At 30.9% G+C, this 19777-nt stretch overlaps 2 protein-coding genes across 5 annotated transcripts; both read left to right on the top strand.

Annotated features, from left to right (window-relative positions):
• Positions 1–5924: 5924 nt before the first annotated feature.
• LOC118061204 (cytochrome P450 78A4) lies at positions 5925–9364 on the top strand. The gene is made up of 2 exons (XM_035074601.2): positions 5925–6970; positions 8577–9364. Exons 1-2 carry the CDS (start codon positions 6023–6025, stop codon positions 9198–9200), a joined length of 1572 nt encoding a protein of 523 aa, XP_034930492.1. The 5' UTR covers positions 5925–6022; the 3' UTR covers positions 9201–9364.
• Positions 9365–12650: 3286 nt separating this feature from the next.
• LOC118061214 (uncharacterized) lies at positions 12651–18289 on the top strand. 4 transcript variants are annotated; one of them, XM_073408328.1, is made up of 8 exons: positions 12651–12716; positions 12957–13018; positions 13916–14171; positions 14922–15040; positions 15275–15371; positions 15502–16023; positions 16694–17031; positions 17621–18289. In XM_073408328.1, the coding sequence occupies exons 3-8, from the start codon at positions 14021–14023 to the stop codon at positions 17834–17836; spliced, it is 1443 nt and encodes a 480-aa protein (XP_073264429.1). In that variant the 5' UTR covers positions 12651–12716; positions 12957–13018; positions 13916–14020; the 3' UTR covers positions 17837–18289. The 4 variants fall into 4 exon arrangements, with proteins under 4 accessions (XP_073264429.1, XP_073264433.1, XP_034930522.1 ...); XM_073408332.1 differs by having other exon boundaries at positions 12694–12716; positions 13923–14171; XM_035074631.2 differs by lacking the exon at positions 12651–12716 and having other exon boundaries at positions 12723–13018; positions 15751–16023.
• Positions 18290–19777: the final 1488 nt, after the last annotated feature.

Here is a 19777-nt window from a genome sequence, read left to right as displayed (position 1 = left end):
TAATTTTTATCAAATAAATAAAAATTATAAGATTCAAACTCGTAACCGCTTAATTATCAAGGTTCTGATATCATGTTAAATAATCATTTTAATCTAATAATTTAAATTATTAGATGAGATTTCGGGATATAATTCTATCCATAAGGAACGAAAAAAAATAATGTAAAATGTCACCACACCACATATATAGAGTAGAGCTGAGACTTGACTCCTCAGTATAAAGGATGATTTTGAGAGCATTTATTTTTTATTTAGTTTTGTAGTTGTGATTTGAAAAAAAATAAGTTTTAAAAAAGTATGTTTAAGTGTGGTTAATTAGATTTAGATATGTGTTTGGTAGAAATTATGATTGAAGTTTATATGCGGCAAAAAACATGTATAAAATGTTTGGTGGTTGTATGGTTGTGGTTGCTTTTCAAAGTGTTTTTTACTTAGAAATACATCAAAATATTTATTTATTTTTAAAAAATTATTTTTGATATCAACGCATCAAAATAATTTAAAAACATAAAAAATTTTAATTTAAAGTAAAAAATAATTTTTTTCATAAGCGCTTTTGAAACACAAAAACAAACAGGATTTTACGAAACTCAATTACAAAAACATATAAAAACTGTTTCTCAAAAATTACATTTCAAATTTAATTTTTTAGTAAATCTCATAGTAAAAAATATAATTTAATATATTATTAAATATCTTACTATGTTTTTTACATCCCAAACATAAATAAATACTCAAGTAAACAAACGTAGCCTTCAAGGCACAATGGTGGCGGCACCATTATTGAGAAACTGGGATTCCCACCCCTCCATGATCAAGCCATGGCATAATTCTTCAGATCCTCTTGACACCTGTCAGACATCTCAAAATGGGATGGTTTTAAATGAGGGAGAGACTATGTGTTGAAAACGAATATTAATGACGACCATATCTAGAGATTATTCGGTGATTATGTTCACCATGGACCACCACCCAATTAATTATGTGGATGTCTATTAATTCTTCTTCTCCTCTCTTCTTTTTTACAAAAAAAAAAAAGAAAAAGAAAAAAAAAAGGTGGAATATAGACGAGTCCAGATCATTCCTGACAGAATAATATTTATAAATATTTGGATGGATTCGACAGGGTTAACATCCTGTCTACTTTCAAGATAGGAGATTGAGTATCGTTAGCACTAGGCCTTTGTTAGCTAGACGACTGGTGACACGCCATCGCCACTGTCATCCGCTTGAAGGAATAAAGCGAAAGCATTTTTAAGTGACCGTACGGAAAAAATAGGAACCCATTAACGTCCCTTTCTCTCAATTCTAAGCATTATAATATTCTAGTTTTCCATTTCAATTTCCTTGTTTTTACGACATCGGAGCCGACATGGCTGTGTATTTTCGCAGAGGTGATTATTTTTAATTTGATTTAATTTTTATTAAAAAATAATTAAAATAAAATTTTTTAAATAAATATCACAGTTAGTTTAAACTGATCGGGTTCAATTTAATTTTTTAAGACAAACTGGTTTGGATTGATTTTTTTTATTTTGTTCAGTTTTTTTCGATTCGAGTTCAGTTCGGTTTGGTTTTTTCAGTTTCAAAACCAAACTGGTCGGTTTTTTTTAAATTTTAATCAGTTTTTTCTTCACTGTTCGGTTTTTTCGATTATTTGTTTTCTGATTTTTCTTGGTTTAATTGTTTTTTTTGGATTTTTTACTCACCCTAAATATTCTGCGCGTTTAAAATTATGATAGATATTATTTTTAAAGTATTTTTATTTAAAAATATTTTTTTTATAAATAAAAAAATATATTTTACTAGATCAAGGTTTGATACATAATTATACACATGATTTAATGAAAAAAATAAAAGCTATTTAATTAACATTAACAAGATAATTTTTTTTTTTAGCTAAAAATATAAGCTATTATAATAACAAGCAGTCTCAAAATTTTTATCAAGTAATTTTAAAAATATATTATTTATGTATATTAAGAAGATTTTAATTGTTTTAGATAATATTTTCAAATTAAAAAATTAAACAAACTAGCAAACTTTTTTCTAACTCTATGTAAAAAGATATATAGCGGGAAGGTATCAGCACACCATTAATCATGTCTTGTCTACTATAAATTCCAACAGTCATATCTCCGCAATAAGCTTTTGCATTTCTCCATGCACTGACATTGCCATCTATGAAGATAAAGCAACTATAAGCATATCACATGTCATCTACTATTCTAACCGACTTTAAATATAATTATAGTTGATTTTTAAAGTATTTTTTATTTTAAAATATATTAAAAATATATTTTTTTAATTTTTAAAAAATATTTTTGAGATCACGATTAAAAATATAAAAAAAAATAAAATTTTAATAAAAATATTTTTATTTTTTAAAAAAACACAGGTTAACTCATATTTTTAATTAATCTCTAAATACATCAACCAAACCTCTCGCGCGTGCAAGGTATATTAATCTCTCTGCAAATCTTTATTATCTTTCTCCATCATTTGGTATATGATTGGAATCAATATATAGTTTCAAAACTTATTCTACGAGTGTATCAACTATTCTATTATAAAAGATCTCAAGCATATTTTCTTGGAAACAGAAAAATATTCCTTTTCAAGATCGAAAAACTTTAATTATAGTAAAATACTTTAAAGTGCCTAGATTTTTCATTTCAATATTTTTTTTGCCAAGTAGTGTTCATGAATCGTTATTTTATCACGTATACAACAAATATAGTAATCTTACTCAACTACTTTTATATATAAACAACTATCAGTAAACACAAACAGGATTTTTCACTTGGTAATTGGTGTGAGAAAATAAAGGATCAAATAAATCTAAACAGTATAATGTCACGTAGCTTTTATTGAACGGAATTAACTTGATGGTAAAATACATTTTTAAATATGCCAATATAAAAAATTTCTTAGTATATACTGATAAAATTATTGATGGTATTATAATGAGATTCAAAAAAAAAAATCATATTGTGACGTGGTATTTTTACCGACATAATGACTGACAGAATAATTTTATCAGTCATTCTATCGATGATATTTAATTTATGACTTGATAATATTTAACATTTTTGTATTCTAAAATAAAATATTTTTATTTAACAAATACAATTTCAGGTTCATAAACATTAAATGCCACTACTACTGTTAACTCTTTGATAGGAATTACATATGGTATCTATCAGTGATAAGTTATATTTACCGACGGATATATCGATAGAAAAATAAAAACATCAATGAAATTACATATGATTTTCTTATTAATAGTAAGTTAAATTTATCGATAGAATAAAATGGATAGGTTTTTTTTTTTATTATGCTTTGTTCGTTTGTAAATTCATCGATAAATTTATTATCAATGGACTCCCAAACAAATCATAAATTACACACAATGGATTTTTTTGATAGATTATTTGTCTGTGATCCCATCACTAAAATATATATCAACAGATCATTATGAGAATAGATAATAATGAAAAGTTTTATTGGTAAAATTATTTAATCTGACAGTGAATATGTCATATAAATTGTCATGATACTATGTTTATATAAAAAAAATACTTCTCTTTTTTTATATTTAAAACATGAGGAGAGAGCAATGTATATATATATATATATAATACAAAATAAATTAATTTTTAAAAAATGATTATACAAAAAATCATGAATCCAACAATAAAAAATAACTCTAGATCCATATACAAGAAATAAAGAAATCTCAGCATACCATTCACTGTTTCCAGTGCCACAACATGCCTTTCTTTCTCCCAGCATCCAAAGCTTATGATGGGTCCAGGAGAAGATTAGATTTGTCCCGTAAGAATCTCAGCTCCTAGCTAGCTAGTTAACGAGTTAGGCATGAGTGCTATTATTATATTATTATAATACATACAAGATCATGTACTTTAAAGATTTATGTAGGGCATATTTTACTTTTATTCCTGTAAATAGTTAAATCAAAACATTTTCACTTTTCATGACTATCCACATAACTTCATTGCCAAGATTTCCTGAAAACCTTGACCTGCACTGAGCTGAAAACTTTAAATGAAAGTTTTTATTCGGATTTTGTTACTTATTGGAATTTATTTTTTAAAATATGTTTTATTTAAAAATTATTAAAATAATTTTTTTATTTATTAAAATTTATTATTGATATTAACACATTAAAATAATATCTTTTTGAACGTAAATACAATCTATTATTAATGTGTTAATGTTTGGAAGTGATATAACTTTTTTTTTTTAATATATTTAATTATAAAAAATTTTAAATTAATGTTTTTTTTAATAACTTTATAACGTTTTTAATATATTAATATAAAAAATAATATATTTTTAAATAAAAAATATTTTTAAAAAAAATATAAAACCTTAAATAAAAGTCGATGGCTGTCTGACGTGAACCAGGTGGCGCATAATTGCATTACATTTGAGAAACATCTGAAAATGGTGTGTGTTGCATTGCAGACAATGGAACTGGTGTGTAATTGGAGTGTTTGAGAGTCGTTGTTGTTGGGAGTATGGTTTGATTAGTTTTTAAAATATTTTTTTATTTATAAATATATTAAAATAATAGTTTTTTATTTTTTTAAAATTTATTTTTGATATCAATAAATTTAAATAATATAAAATATAAAAAAATATTAATTTGAAGTAAAAAAACTTTTTTTAAAAAAAAAATTTAAAATATAAAAACAAATAGTACATGAACTTCGTATACTAATTTATTGTGAGATTTTATTATCCAAGACCGAGCCATACGTTACCGAAAAGTTATAATTCAATTGATATCAGTCTCTTTTCTTTTCTTTTTAAGAGATCGTGAGCTCAAATCTTGTCTGGATAACTACAAAAAAATATAAACCGTGCGTTTAATTATCACATGTACAAACGCATTCACTTTTTCTGTCCTTTTCTTTTATTCCTCTTTCCTCTTAAATATCTTTATATGTGATAATATCTCACAACTAAAAACACATAAAAATCTAAATAACTAAAAAAAAAACTTTAAAATGAATTTTCTTTGCCACCAGATTTAATTAGCATTTTAGTGGTCAAGAATAACATTTAAGTTTTTTGAAAACTACAAAAATATTTAATAGAAAAAAAAAGCAGCTTAGAACTATTGTTTGTTTGGTATTACTATATCAATTATTTTTTAAAATATTTTTTATTTTAAAATATATTAAAATAATATATTTTTTATTTTTTTTAAATTTATTTTTGACACTTAGAACAATATAAAACATAAAAAAAAATAATTTAAAATAAAATAAATTAAAAAATATTTTTGAAATTAAAAAAAAAATCCAAATTATTCAAGTGGGTTATAGTTTTCAAAAGATAAAAGAAGTTAATTATATATTTGAACTTGTCATATTCAATAATCTTGTATTTGATCAAGTACCATTTCGTAAGTAGTACGTATAATTAATTACTGTGCATGATCAAAACTTAGAGTACTTGCCATGTTTTAATTAATGGTGAATAATTAGCAATTAGGACAAACTATATATTAAACAAATCTTAAAAATTTATCGAAGCCTGAGATCTCTTTGAAAAGATGGGGATATGTAAATCTTAATCGAGCTTTGTTGGCATGCTAATTATTTTAAAATATTTTTTATTTAAAAATAATATATTTTTTATTTTTAAAAATTATTTTTAATATTAATATATCAAAATATCTGAAAAACCAAAATAGTATTAATTAATTTTTTTCAAAACACTTCTAAAATACAAAAAATAAACATGGTATTAGCTTGGCTGCGCCGCCTAGTAAAAATGCTTAGCTCATAACCACGAGTCATGCTTAGCAACTAATCAAGGGTAGAAAAGTAGCCACAAGATTTAACCAGAATCAACTTTCCACATACTATATATACACATATCGACCTGCACAAGATCCTCCCACAAACGTCTTTCTCTACACAATTCTAATTGCTTTTCTTCAAAGAAAGACCTTTTTTGGCAATCAATCATCACCTCCGTTTCAGAAATGATGTCCTTGCTAGCCACCCTTTCTTTCTTGCTCTTTTTCCTAGCCATCATCACCCACCAAACTCCATGGCCTATCACTGTCCTCTTACTCTCATTATTCTCTTCTTTTGCTCTCTCTCTAAACTACTGGCTAGTCCCTGGAGGTTTTGCATGGAGAAACCATCACGACAATCAAAACCCAGCAAGGTTCCGGGGTCCAATTGGCTGGCCTATATTAGGCACTTTACCTCAAATGGGTTCACTCGCTCATCGAAAACTAGCTAGCATGGCTACCTCGTTAGGTGCAACTAAGCTTATGGCATTCAGCCTAGGCACAACTCGTGTGATCATTAGTAGCCACCCAGACACGGCCAGGGAAATCCTATGTGGGTCTTCTTTCGCTGACCGTCCTGTAAAGGAATCAGCTCGTTTGTTAATGTTTGAGCGTGCCATTGGCTTTGCTCCGTCCGGGGACTATTGGCGACACTTACGTAGAATTGCTGCAAACCACATGTTTTCCCCTAGGAAAATCTCTGGTCTAGAGCCACTTAGGCAACGTTTAGCTGATGAAATGTTGGCGGAAGTGAGCGGGGAGATGAGAGAGAGACGGGCTGTTGTGCTAAGAGGGATATTGCAAAAAAGTTCACTGAGTAATGTACTGGAGAGTGTTCTTGGCAGTGATGCCCATGTAAAAAGGGAGGAGTTAGGGTTCATGGCTCAAGAAGGATTTGACCTGGTTTCAAGATTTAATTTGGAGGACTATTTTCCACTAAGGTTTTTAGACTTTTATGGGGTGAAGAGAAGGTGTTGCCAGCTGGCTGGCAAGGTCAATAGTGTTGTGGGTCAAATTGTGAGGGAAAGAAAACGAGCTGGAGACTTCAGGAGCCGTAGTGACTTTCTCAGTGCTTTGTTGTCTTTGCCCGAGCAAGAGCGGTTGAACGAATCAGATATGGTTCCTCTTTTGTGGGTAAACAAGCTCTCCCTTTTCTCTCTCATGATTTTCAAAATAAATTAAACTAATCATTTCGCATAAAAAAAAACAGACAAATTACTTTCCGTTCCTGAATTTTGTGTGAAAATAGTGATATTGAACTATCTCTAAAACTATATGTTATTCCCCGGTAAATACACTTTAAATAGTACAAAAGCTGCAGTAAAATATAAATTACTGTTAATTAAGTATGGTTTCTAAACAAATTAAAACCTCAACAAGAATATTATAAGAAGTATAAATTATTCTAGAGGTTCTTTTTAGTTTTTTTTTAAAGTCTTTCACTATTTTTTAAATTAGAAACGACTTGAATAATTAATATTTTTTATTTTATATACAAACACCTATTAGCAATGTAAAAGATTATTTTTTTTTTTATATTTTCGTATTTAATTAGTTTCACTATAAATCTAGTATAGATAACAATATAATTCTTTCATGATAATTTTTTATATAATTGAATGGAATAAAACTCATATTCTATAATTAGATTATTATATATACAAAATATTAAGAGGATTATTATAGATTATGATTTTTTATGAAGAATAATTCTAATCTTGAAAGCTGGAAAAAAATAGTTTTTTTTGCTACCTAATACGCCCATAATTTTTCTTAATTTTGTAATCTAATAAGAAAGCAAGCATGTTCTTTCCTAGAATATACGATTTTATTAAACTTCAGCATTTTTTTTTTTTAAAAAAACGAGGACGTTGAGATGCTGCGTGGCTGAAATTTTATGATGTCTCGAGCGTGGGGAGTAAAATCTTTCCGAAATCTAAAATATCTTGAGAGAATATCTTAAAACCCTCGCCCGTGATTTGTCTTTTTTCTTCAACGATGTAAATGATCAGTGACGATCGTTTTCTCACCTCTTTGATTCCCCACTAGCGAGCACTACATATCCTTTTCAGTCCCCTTTAGTTGATAGATTCTTAACTGTTCTATATTTAAGGAATTTAAAAGGTATTTGAAAACAACCATTTTGATCTGACTAACTCCCAATTGCTTAAAAGTCTTAATTAGGACCAAGGTTATTAAATTTGCGTCTTGGATATGTCAACTTGTTAATCTGCCGACATGAGACGTTACACAGGTAAATTAAATCAAAGGTGAGTTAATCTGGTTAAATTTGATTGATATAATAATAAATCAACTCCTGATTCTATTCGTTTAATCAAAACTTAATTTGATTTTTTTAAAAAATAATATAGTTTTAAATCAACTCCTGATTCTATTCGTTTAGTTGTATTTTATAAAAAAAAATTGAATTTCTTAACTTGAAATTATTATTTTTTGTATTTTTTATTGTTTTGATATATTGGTATTAAAAATAAATTTAAAAAATAAAAAAATGTTTACTACTAGAATCTCAGTCTACTCCCTTTTTATCCACACTTCTTCGTCCATTGACCGACAGAACATTATCAATTCACTTGTGGTTCCACGTTTTCCATTGCTTTTTACTTTTTTGGAGGCTTACTCCCAGCTGCACAAATGACTATAAAATAAATATACCTGGTATTTTAATTATGTGCCAAAAGTAACTCACAACAAGAACTTTGTCGGGCAACATGCGCAGGAGATGATATTTCGAGGAACAGACACAGTTGCTATACTTCTCGAGTGGATCATGGCGAGGATGGTGTTGCACCCAGACATCCAGGCTAAGGCCCGGCAAGAGATTGAAAAGTTGACCGGCAATCACAGGCAAGTGCAAGATTCCGACATCCCTAACCTACCCTACCTCCAAGCAATAGTCAAGGAAGTCCTACGACTGCACCCACCTGGCCCGCTTCTCTCGTGGGCCCGCCTTGCCATCCATGATGTGCACGTGGACAAGATGTCTATCCCAGCTGGCACAACAGCAATGGTCAACATGTGGGCCATAACACATGACCCGTCCATTTGGAGGGATCCATGGGCCTTCAATCCAGACCGGTTCATGGAAGAGGATGTGTTGATAATGGGTTCAGATTTGAGGCTTGCACCTTTCGGGTCAGGGCGCAGGGTGTGTCCAGGCAAGGCACTTGGGTTAGCCACGGTACACCTGTGGCTAGCACGGCTCTTACACGAGTACAAGTGGCTACCCGCCAAGCCCGTGGATCTTTCTGAGTGTTTGAGGCTCTCTCTCGAAATGAAAAGGCCACTGGAATGCCATGTGGTTCCATGGAGCAAAGTTGCTGATTTTGATCAGAAAACTTAGTGGATGGTTTGTTTTTAGGCGTATGGTATACTATCGTGTGGTGTGGTTATTTGTAAATTCAATAATCTACTTCCCTCCTAGATTGTGTAAAGAAGTCAGTTTGTGTGTTCGCTGTAAACATCCAGCTAAATAATATAATAAAACCATTTTTAGAAAATACAAAATGTATGAGGACTAAATTGAAAATATCCAAATCACAGGGACCAGAATATGAACAAGGTAAAATAACAAAAGGCATGACCTTGTAAAATTGCAAAATGGTTCCTAATATTTTAATTGTATCAAACTCGATTTATTTATTTTTTAATTTTATTATGAGATTATAATTACCTTGTAAAAAGTAAAAGAAATAAAATTTAATTTTTAGTGATGAAATTGAAAAAAATTAATTAAAAAAATAAAAATAAATAACAATAAAAAAATAAAAATCAAACTTGATATAATAAAAATTACTTTGGTATCTTGAAGAGGGTCTGGTGTTAAAACTAATGAGAGGAGAGAGAAAACGAGACAAAAAAAAAATAAAAAAATAATGGGCTGTCAGAGCTACACTGGGAGGAGTTCTATTAATTTCTTTTAATATTTTGTTTTGTAGAGAACTGCAATATCTATTCTACTTTTAAAAAAGCATCATATTTTGCAAATCATAACTGGGCTATATTATTGGTAATTATGAGTTAAAATACACTGAAAGATGAGATAGTTTATTGTGATGCAATAAATAGAAGCATTTAATAATTTGAGCTTGTAGACTAACTTCCAGCCCGAGCTAAATTCAAACGGCAAGCTTGGAATGAATTTCTTCTCCACGAGCTCATGGCGTGACAAAAACCAGGATCAAGCGAGGCATATGACACGTCCGCCACGTGAGAGTCTGCGATTCAGAGTCGAAGCTGATCTGTGGACGGCTGGAGCTTTCAGGCTTCAGCGGTGCTTGAAAAGGCATCAACTCCAGTTTCAAAATTTCATAAAAGATTCTTCCCACGTGGCATTGCGATCATTACACAAAAACTTTCAGAACGTTAATGTGTTTGCAAGGTAGCCCTTTTATTTCCCAGTAATTAAAATACGGGCTACTATTGCATAATCCGAAATTCTAACGTTTCAAAGTTCAAAACTGGTGGTTATTTTTTAATGTATTTTTTATTTAAAAATATATTAAATTAATATTTTAATGTTTTTAAACACCAGCATCATGAAAATAATAAAAATAATACAAAACCAATTTTTTAGAGTCCATGTGAGGTCGGTAGAAACTTAACACAGACAAGACTTATACAGGAAAAAAATAATATATAGTATATAAACAATTTAGGTTTGATTCAGTTTTCATTTGAAAAAAATAATCAAACTATTTTTAAAAAATTTAGAACAAAATTAAACTAAAAACCGGTTTAAAATAACTAATTTTGATCTTGCTCCATTCCTATTATTTATTAAAGATGGCAAAACCAATAAAAAAACGTCTTGATTTAGAAAATAAAAATGATTAAAACAAATAAGACGTAAAGCATTGTTTGAGAACGCAGTGCAAATTATGTTTCTAGAAAAATTATTTTTTATTAGAAATTAATTTTTTTTTTGTGTTTTAGATCGTTTTGATGCGCTGATCTCAAAAATAATTTTTAAAAATAAAAAAAAAAAATCATATTGATGCATTTTAGCATGAAAAACACTTTGAAAAACAAGTTCTCAAAAAATTTAATTTTTTTTTGATAAATATTTATTTTTTGTATGTTTTTTTTATCATTTTAATGCGCCAATCTCAAAAATAATTTTTTAAAAAATAAAAAATATATATTATTTTAATATATTTCAGTACATGAAAAATACTTTAAAAAAACAACATAACCACACTTTTAACCGGAAGAAGAGGGGTGACCTTATTATCCTTGATCTCACCGATCCATGTCTTGATTTGGTCCCTGTATCTCTGCAGTTTTTTAATTTCCATCTTCAAGTCCACCCAAACGTGTCTTTTTTATCACATTGTCCGTATCATAAATCCAAAAACAACAATAATCCACTCACAAACAACCAGATTAGAGAGGGAAAAACAAAATACTACAGAATAAAATAGTACAATGAGTGTAAGAAAGCTCAATTGAACAGAGAGTGAGAGTTATATACTATCACTACATTGCATCCACAAATTAATGTTTTAAACCAAGAAAACAAGATCACAAAAAAAGAAATATACAAAGAAGCTTACCATTTTTTCCGACAAGGAGAGGATTAAAATTAAATGAAAATGCCAAAAAAATGAAATTACAATTGTTTCACTATTTTTTGAATTTTAATTTTGTTTTAAATTATTTTTTTTAATATTTCAGGATCGTTTTAATATAATAATATAAAAAATAAGTTTTTTTAAAATAAAAAATATTATTTTAATATATTTTAAAATAAAAAATACTTTAAAATACAATATTTATTAAACTCTTAAATAGACACTAAGCTGGCTTCCACAAAAATAATTGCTTTTTAAAGTGTGATTGGATTATGGTTGTTTTTTAAAATGTTTTTTACTTGAAAATGTATTAAAATAATATTTTTTTATTTTTAAAAAATTAATTTTGATATCAGTGTATCAAAATGATATAAAAATACTAAAAAATATTAATTTAAAATAAAAATAAAAATAAAAAAATTTAAATTTTTTTAAAATATAAATACAAACAGGATAAAAAAATACCACAACTGTTAACCTTAATTTAATTTCGGATCCAAGTGGGAAATACCACGAGTCAGTAACAAATTTACAATTCCGTAAGACACCCTTCTTCATAAATTTAGGCAAATTAACAGTGCATCACGGGCCAGAAACGGAATCCAATAAAACTCAAAAAAAAAAAAAAAAAAACTCTCTCCCTCCACTTTTTTTTCTCGCTCATAAATAAAATTCCCAGGAACCCAAGCAATTCCTCAAACGACGCCGTCGTAAAACTGGCAAAGTCTAACCAAGAAAAAGAGCAGGATCTTTCCTAATCTCAGACTAACAAATTGAAAAGCATGCGCTGCTCCACCTGACTAAATTATAAATTAGTCCCTATTTATGACCCCCCTGTCTTGAAAATAATTATTTAGTCCTTTTTACTTTTTATTATTTTTTAACTTGTCTTTTAAATATATAAACTTAAAAAATAAATAGGTATTATTTGAAATATTCAATATAGAATAATATTTTTTTAAAACAAATTAATATTAAATTAAATACATTCAACATTGTTAAGAAAAGTTCTTAAGATAAGGAGGAATAATCAAGTCATTTATCTAAACTAGAGGGCCTAATTTATAATTTACCTGTTACAGTTTCCAACTCTCACCCGCTTGTCTCCTATTTACAGCGATTAGAGTCATTGCACTATCTTTCGCGAGTAAGGAATCTCTCACAAACTTCAAATTATAATATTTTTGTCTTTTTCACTGTTTCTGTCTTTTTCTCTATTTTTTTCTTTTTTAAAATTAAATACCTGATGAATATACGCACAAACAGAGAGAAAAACTCGCAGCTAGGTTTGGTCTCTGACAATAATATATATATATAAAAAAAGTTTTTTCAATCTTTCATGGTTTCCCTCTCTTTTAAAATCCTTGGAGGGAAATAAGAACTTGTTCAAAAATTAAAATAAAACAAAGTCCCCTAGCCAAAGCCAAATTTCTCTACTCTTTCACTCCTCTTTGATTCTTAAAACCTAGGGTTTTACTGGTAATTAATTTACTTAACCGGCTCTCCTTCATTTCTTTAATTTGCAGCCAAAAAAAATGGTGCCAGTTCATCACTTGTAATCTGTTCATGCTCGATTTTAACTTATCAGGTAAGCTTCTCTTATTACTGATCGTTTTTAGCTCTCAACTACCTCTCTCTCTCTCTGTTTTTTTTGCTATTGTTCGTTAAGTTTATGAACTTGATGTTTTGAATGGCTGATTTATTTTTTAGGGGTTTAGTTTGTTTACTGATGGTGTTTTGGAGTTTGGCATGCTGGAATTGGAATTTGGTGATTTTGAAGTGGAGGGGTCTAGGGCTTTGAGTTTCTGCAATTGCATGCATTTGATTCTCAATTTTAAGCAGTTTTTTGAAATGGATTTAGGGAATTTATACTGTATGTATTGAAAATAAAAGGTGCCCACTTATTTGTAGTGTAGATTTCAAAATGTTATCTTGTTTGTATAGACTTCAGTGTATACTGAATGCAATCTTCGTCTGGTTTTTCGGAGTTTGAGATTCTAAAGTTTTAATTTTTGACTCATCTTTAACCTCAATTTTAAAGCTAAATAGTCTGAATCTTAGGAAAATGTATTTTTGATGGGGTTTTCTTTAATCCGTGATTTGTAATTGGATATGTTGGTTTGACATCATGCCTTTAACCAGTCTTTCTGAATTCAAAATCCTACTTTAATCTGTTATCAGTGTAATTTTGCTGCCAAAATATGACAAAGTCTATATTTTGGGTATACAAGGCTGCAATGTATCCTTTCATCTGTAGCGGGAATCTTCCACTTCACCATCAATAATCTGTTTTGTGTGTTGCATTGGAAGATATTTATTTAGTGATAAAAACCAACTCTCTTCATGCTTTAAGAAGATCCATTTTGATCTTTCTTTTTGCTATTTTCATTTTTCACGAGACCGTGTAGTTGTAGATATTAGCGTGCATAAAGTTATAGCTGGGTGACCTTGACTTGAAAATCTAAACAGTATCTGACTGATTCAGAGTACAGGGTGCTCCGGTCAGGACTGTATCTCCAATTTTTGTTTTTTTCTGCTGGAGCTGAGTAAGGTGGAATAGCTTCAAGTCTGGGACAATCTTCCTGTGGAAATGCAAACCAAGAAAAGAATTTGTGGAAGAAATGCTTCAAGAGAGCTTGCAAGTCCTAGGATTTCATTAGCTCAGAAGAAACTGTCTGAAAATGTGCAAGTTGCAGAGAAAGTTTCAGAACTAATTACATCTTCAGCTAGAAAGCAGAAATGTAATATGTTGCTACCTTTTCATATTTCCAGTTAATGCATGCTTGCACAGAACATAATAGGTTGACTTTTTCATGGAAATTGTAATAAAGTGTCAGATTTAGATTTTTTCTTTTGCAGCAGTGGCGAGGAGTGGGGCAGCGAGTCTCTTCCAATTAAACATGTGCATAAAAAAGTTAAATGTTGACTACTGTTTTGAACTTAACACTCCAAATCAACAAAACACATTACTCAATACCTGACATCACCTGTGCGATACTTAGCAGTGTCAAGCAATTTGATCTGCACAAGCAAAATGTAATTCGACTCAATGTTAGCAGATTCTAGGTTGAATTTAGGTCCCTGAATTAAGCTTAATTCCCAAGTTTTCTCTCATTTTTAAGTTATCATAATTTAGCATTTTAAATTGCCGTTGCTTCACCCAATGACCTCTTATAACACCTCTTACGTTTTAAGGATATTGAATTTAGTGATAAAGGATATGAATTTGTTTAAGAAGATGTAACTGTATTATTATTATTATTATTATTATTATTATTATTTTTGCATAATTTACTTGACTGTGTTCCTGATAGCATCAAGTTTCATCCTCATTGTATCTGCTGCAAAGTCAGGATCTGAGGAAATTCTAATATTAGGGAAATCAGCATCACACATTGTGCTATTAAGAATTAAAATTTTCATTTATTATTTTAGTAAGAACCATTAATCTTTTTAATTGTGTTTACTCCACCCTCAAACACTCTTTGCAGGCACCCTTCCAAAGAAAAATCAGGAGCCTATTGCAGCAACAAATTTGAATACTAGATACAACTCAGTGCATCGTAAGGCTTCTGATGCTTCAACTCAATGTGATGTGGTGGATCCTGAGGTAACTGCACCAACTGTGTGTGCTATGCACCTTTCTAACCCTGCTTTAGATTATTTTTTTCGGGTTTGACAATGAATACATAAAACTTGACATGCTCCTATTCTAATCAAATTTTATTGGTTATTTTTAAATAGCTCTCAGAAGTGCATATCAAAAGAGTGAAAAATAGCAAGAAAATAATCAGCATGTTAAGCATTAAGATTCTGTCATATGATTTTCTAATTTGTATTGCAGGGCTGTAATGAAGGAGCTGCTCAATGTGTGGTTCAAGCTATATTTTCTCCTGCTTTTCACATATCTAAGATTGCTGGAGGAGAAATTCCTGATGGAGGTGAGTGACAATCAGTATTTTTGTTTTAAAGCTGATATGCATGAATGTATATTCATTTAAGCTTCTGTTATCTTTTCCTTCTTAGACGATACCCTTTTTTTTTTTTTTTTTTGCATAATCTCCTGTTTAGTTGACTTCATCAAACTGTATCGGACTGGAGAGTCCCGGGTTGATATGCTGGATGCTCATCTTACACAAGAAACCTTGAAACCCTTTTTTGGAGAACACAATGGGAGCACATTAACTTCCCTCAACACAACTTGTCATAGTGTCATAGAAGTGGAGAAAAATATATCAGCCAAAAACTCATATGTGGATAACTATGGTGATCAGGTGCTCTCTACTGATGCTACTACTGTGAATTCTTGTGGTATTGCAGTTTCAAACGGAGTTGGTCTTCCTTCTGAAGTTTCATCTATATATCTTGCAATGAAGAACTCAAAACTGGAATGTGTTGATGAGCATGGTCAAGATTCTATGTCGACTGATGTTTGCATGGAGGAGGAGGATTATGAGTTTGATGACTTTGACCCTTATCTATTTATAAAGAACCTGCCAGAGTTGTCATCAGTAGTCCCCACTTTTCGGCCTATGCTGCTACCTAAACAGACACGGAGTTGTCCTCCTACAACTCTTGTTTTGGACCTGGATGGTACAGAATTTTAGACATTTATTTCATGTTAATTTTATACAAACATGTTTATCACACGTGATCTTTAACTTTATTGTTTTATATTCTGTTCTCGTGATTTATGTGTATTTATTAATGATTCACTTGATGCCAAGCTCTTCCTTTTGCTCATTTTAGCATGCTGAGGTAATTGTCTCATAATCTTTTGGTTTTTGTATCCGTGGAGGGGATGCTGCAGAGTCCTTATGTTTGTTTGTTTTTGTAAAACATTTTTGGAGACTCTTGATGTTATTGTTTGTTTCTAATAAAAGAATGCCTTCTTACAATATCTCATATGCAATTCTCATTTGCAAGTTGTATTAATTGTGGTGTGAATGGCTGAGCTTTCTTGAGATTATTGCGTTCAGATGACTCATGAAATGCAGTGTTCTGATTTCTCTGTGTACCTGCTCATCTGCTTCATGTAATTTTGATTATGATGATGAAGTGAACATCAACTATATTTTGACTTATTGTTGGAAGGTAGGAGTTTGTTTAACCAGAAAAAAATTTGGAACCGAAGCTGCCATACTTGTTTTATGAAGCAACAGTTTTCCATTTAATAATGTGCAACGTGCATATTTGGCCATTGGCTACCTGCATCCTATCTGTTTCTGATTGTGAAAGCCTTGATTGCCATTTTTTATTTCAGAAACACTGGTGCACTCCACACTTGAACCTTGTGATGACGCGGACTTCACATTTCCTGTCAACTTTAACCTCCAGCAGCACACAGTCTTTGTTCGGTGCCGTCCTCACCTCAGAGATTTCATGGAGAGAGTTTCTAGTCTTTTTGAGATCATAATATTTACTGCTAGCCAAAGCATTTATGCAGAACAGCTTCTAAATGTGCTTGATCCAAAGAGGAGAGTGTTTCGACATCGTGTTTTTCGTGAATCCTGTGTTTTTGTCGAGGGTAACTACCTCAAGGATTTGTCAGTTCTTGGTCGTGATTTGGCACGTGTTATTATAGTTGACAACTCTCCCCAGGTACTGTTGCAGAATTCTTCTCTTTCAGTGCTTTCTGATTTACATGGCTTGAATCATAATTTGATTGGTCTTAGAGAGACTGCATCCTTTTACTCGGTATTTGCCTTTTTCAGTAATGTTTTTGGGAGTGTGGGGTGGGGTTGTTTGGGACATCTGGCATTATATTTTGTCCATGGCATAAAATTGATAAAAGCTATCTTCTTAATATGAAAACCGTTACTATTTTGTCGCTGATTTGCCTAAACAGTAGAATTTTTGGGAGATGTTGCACTGTTTAATCAGTAACACTCTTTGAATTGAAATAACCATTCTCTGCAATGGCACAAAGCCATTGTATGAGATTTCTGTTTTCTTTCTTCATTGTATCCAAATCATTAGATGTTGGTGTTAGCTGTATTTAGAAACCATGGATATTTACCAAGATAAAAACAATTGCTTGACTAATCGGTTGAAGGAAAAAAGGTAAGGAAGAGAATTGAGGCAAGGTTAAGGAGTGGAATGGCTAGGGGCTTTTAGGAGGGGTCAGGTTTCTATTTGTGAAACTTGTTAGAGCTCAAATTGTTGACTAGGTCGATGGTTTTCATTTCAGGCATTTGGCTTCCAAGTAGACAATGGTATACCAATTGAGAGCTGGTTTGATGATCGTGCAGATAAAGAATTGCTCTCACTACTTCCATTTTTGGAGAGCTTGGTTGGGGTCGAAGATGTTAGGCCAGTGATTGCCAAGAAATACAATCTTCGGCGGAAAATTGCTTCAGCTGCTTACCCTCCATTGAATTCAAGTAGAGATCCTTTTGAAAGGTAGCTTCAAGTAGAGACGAGATCCTTCTGAAATATTCGAGTCGGGATGCAATTACAGGATTAAAATGTCAAGGTAATCACATTCTCTTTCGTGGAGAATGTCTTTGCAACGGTGAGATTTGAAATGGAAGTGCGATTCTAACCAGAAAGAGGGAGGTAGGTGATTATGGATTTAATCATGTGTGAGTCGGAAACTGTTCATGGTAGGAACCTGGAGCATGAAAGTGCACCACAGGTAAATACTTGGAAATAAGAAGCTTCATAGACAGTTTAATATGTCAACCCGGTTATGAGTTTGAAAACAATTGAATTTGTTCCTTCAATTTTATTACAAGTTGAGAACTCTAATCTCTAGAGGTTATTTATACTATACTAGATTATGGAGCTATTAGAAGGGTGTGAAAAACCGATGGCAATTCTACCTTATTATTAATATTGAAGCAAAAATTTTCCTATCTGCTCTTCCATGTTGAATTGTTTGACGTTGTGCAGCTTCTCGTGTGAGAGTGTAGGTATCGCTATTGATATTGATAGATGCTTTTTTAAAGTGTATTTTATTTTGAAATATATTAAAATAATATAACTTTTTTTATTTTTTAAAATTTATTTTTAACATTAATATATTAAAACAATTTGAAAGCATTAAAAAAATTATTTTAAATAAAAAACAATTTATTTTAGAAGTATAGTTTAACTGCTAAAAATTTGCTTTGAAAAATTTCACTCTTTCACCGTCCTTGGCAGGGGCGAACATCCGTTGATTGGATTCTACTTGAACTTGAAAATTTTAAGAAAAATCAGGATTTTTCTTTTTTATTTTTGAATTGAACATGAATTAAAGCACCAGTAGTTCAAGGATTCAGTTTTTATTTAAAAATGTCGAATTAGTATAATTAACAGACTTTGATATAATAGAATCTGAGTGTTCTGGCTTTTTTATTTTTTATGTAAAAAAATCGATTTGATTCGGTCTAATTAATATAGTTTTTTTCAAATTTAAAACTGAAACGAAAAAAATTGGATTTGTTTTTAATTTTTTTAATCAATATTTTTTTCAGTTCAATATCTTAAATAGATTTTTTCCAGCCAATTAGAGTACTTGGTTATTCTGCTCGCCCATATTTTCTCATCCTCATCTTTTTTGACAAATGAGAATTCACTGCATTGAACAAGTACTCGATTTGTATAAAGTAGACAAAAGCTGTCTTCACAGAAAGGACTCCATTGGTGTCTACTGTGTAGTTTATTGGTTAATTTTGCTCTAGAATTTTTGGGTTGGGATGTTATTCATGCTTCGCAGTGCTCACTGATGACATTCTGAGAAAAGTCCTCCGGAAACAAAAGCCTTGGGATCTGAGTAGCTTCACCTTATTTCATGGCAATGTCACGTTTAGGATTTGTGTTTAGCTGCCAACAGACAGGGCAATTGCTAGATTTAGCTAGTGGTTTTATGCGACTTGCTTAGTGTTAAGAATTGCCTTCTATTTGTGATCTCAATCCATGAAAAGGTCCATGTTTTTCTTCAGAAGGCATTTTGGCTGCCAACAAGACAATAATGCTGTAGAATTGAGAGGTGATTGGATGTTCGCTCAGATCAAGAACCACCTACTTCCATTTTGGCGGAGCCGGGCTGCAGTTGGTGTGAGATTGCTGACTGCAAAGAAACACAATCTAACCGAGGAAATCTCTGCTGCTGTGTGCATCAACTGGGTTCAATTGAAGAAGATTCTTTTGAAAGGTAGCCTTAAGCTTGTCAGGAACCAGATTCTTTTGTTAAGCATGTATTTGCAAGCCTGATACTTGAAATTGAAGTGCGGTTCCAACCAGAAAGAGGGTGGGAGGTTACCGCGGGTTTGATCGTGTGAAAAAGCTGAAACTTTCCATACAAGGAAGCTGGAGAGTGAAATTGCACTACAGCTAATGTGGATTGCAAGAACGTAACATA

This window comes from Populus alba, chromosome 1, assembly GCF_005239225.2.
Source record: "Populus alba chromosome 1, ASM523922v2, whole genome shotgun sequence".
In the NCBI taxonomy this organism is placed as follows: Eukaryota; Viridiplantae; Streptophyta; class Magnoliopsida; order Malpighiales; family Salicaceae; genus Populus; species Populus alba.
This window is presented reverse-complemented; position numbering and strand designations above follow the sequence as displayed.

What these genes read in the sequence shown, in the direction of transcription:
- LOC118061204 (XM_035074601.2), top strand. Translation starts at nt 6,023, where the DNA reads ATGATGTCCTTGCTAGCCACCCTTTCTTTCTTGCTCTTTTTCCTAGCC. An exon ending in ATATGGTTCCTCTTTTGTGG is followed by an intron (nt 6,971 to 8,576) that starts GTAAACAAGCTC and finishes CAACATGCGCAG; the next exon opens with GAGATGATATTTCGAGGAAC.
- LOC118061214 (XM_073408328.1), top strand. Translation starts at nt 14,021, where the DNA reads ATGCAAACCAAGAAAAGAATTTGTGGAAGAAATGCTTCAAGAGAGCTT. An exon ending in TTCAGCTAGAAAGCAGAAAT is followed by an intron (nt 14,172 to 14,921) that starts GTAATATGTTGC and finishes CACTCTTTGCAG; the next exon opens with GCACCCTTCCAAAGAAAAAT. An exon ending in GTGATGTGGTGGATCCTGAG is followed by an intron (nt 15,041 to 15,274) that starts GTAACTGCACCA and finishes TTTGTATTGCAG; the next exon opens with GGCTGTAATGAAGGAGCTGC.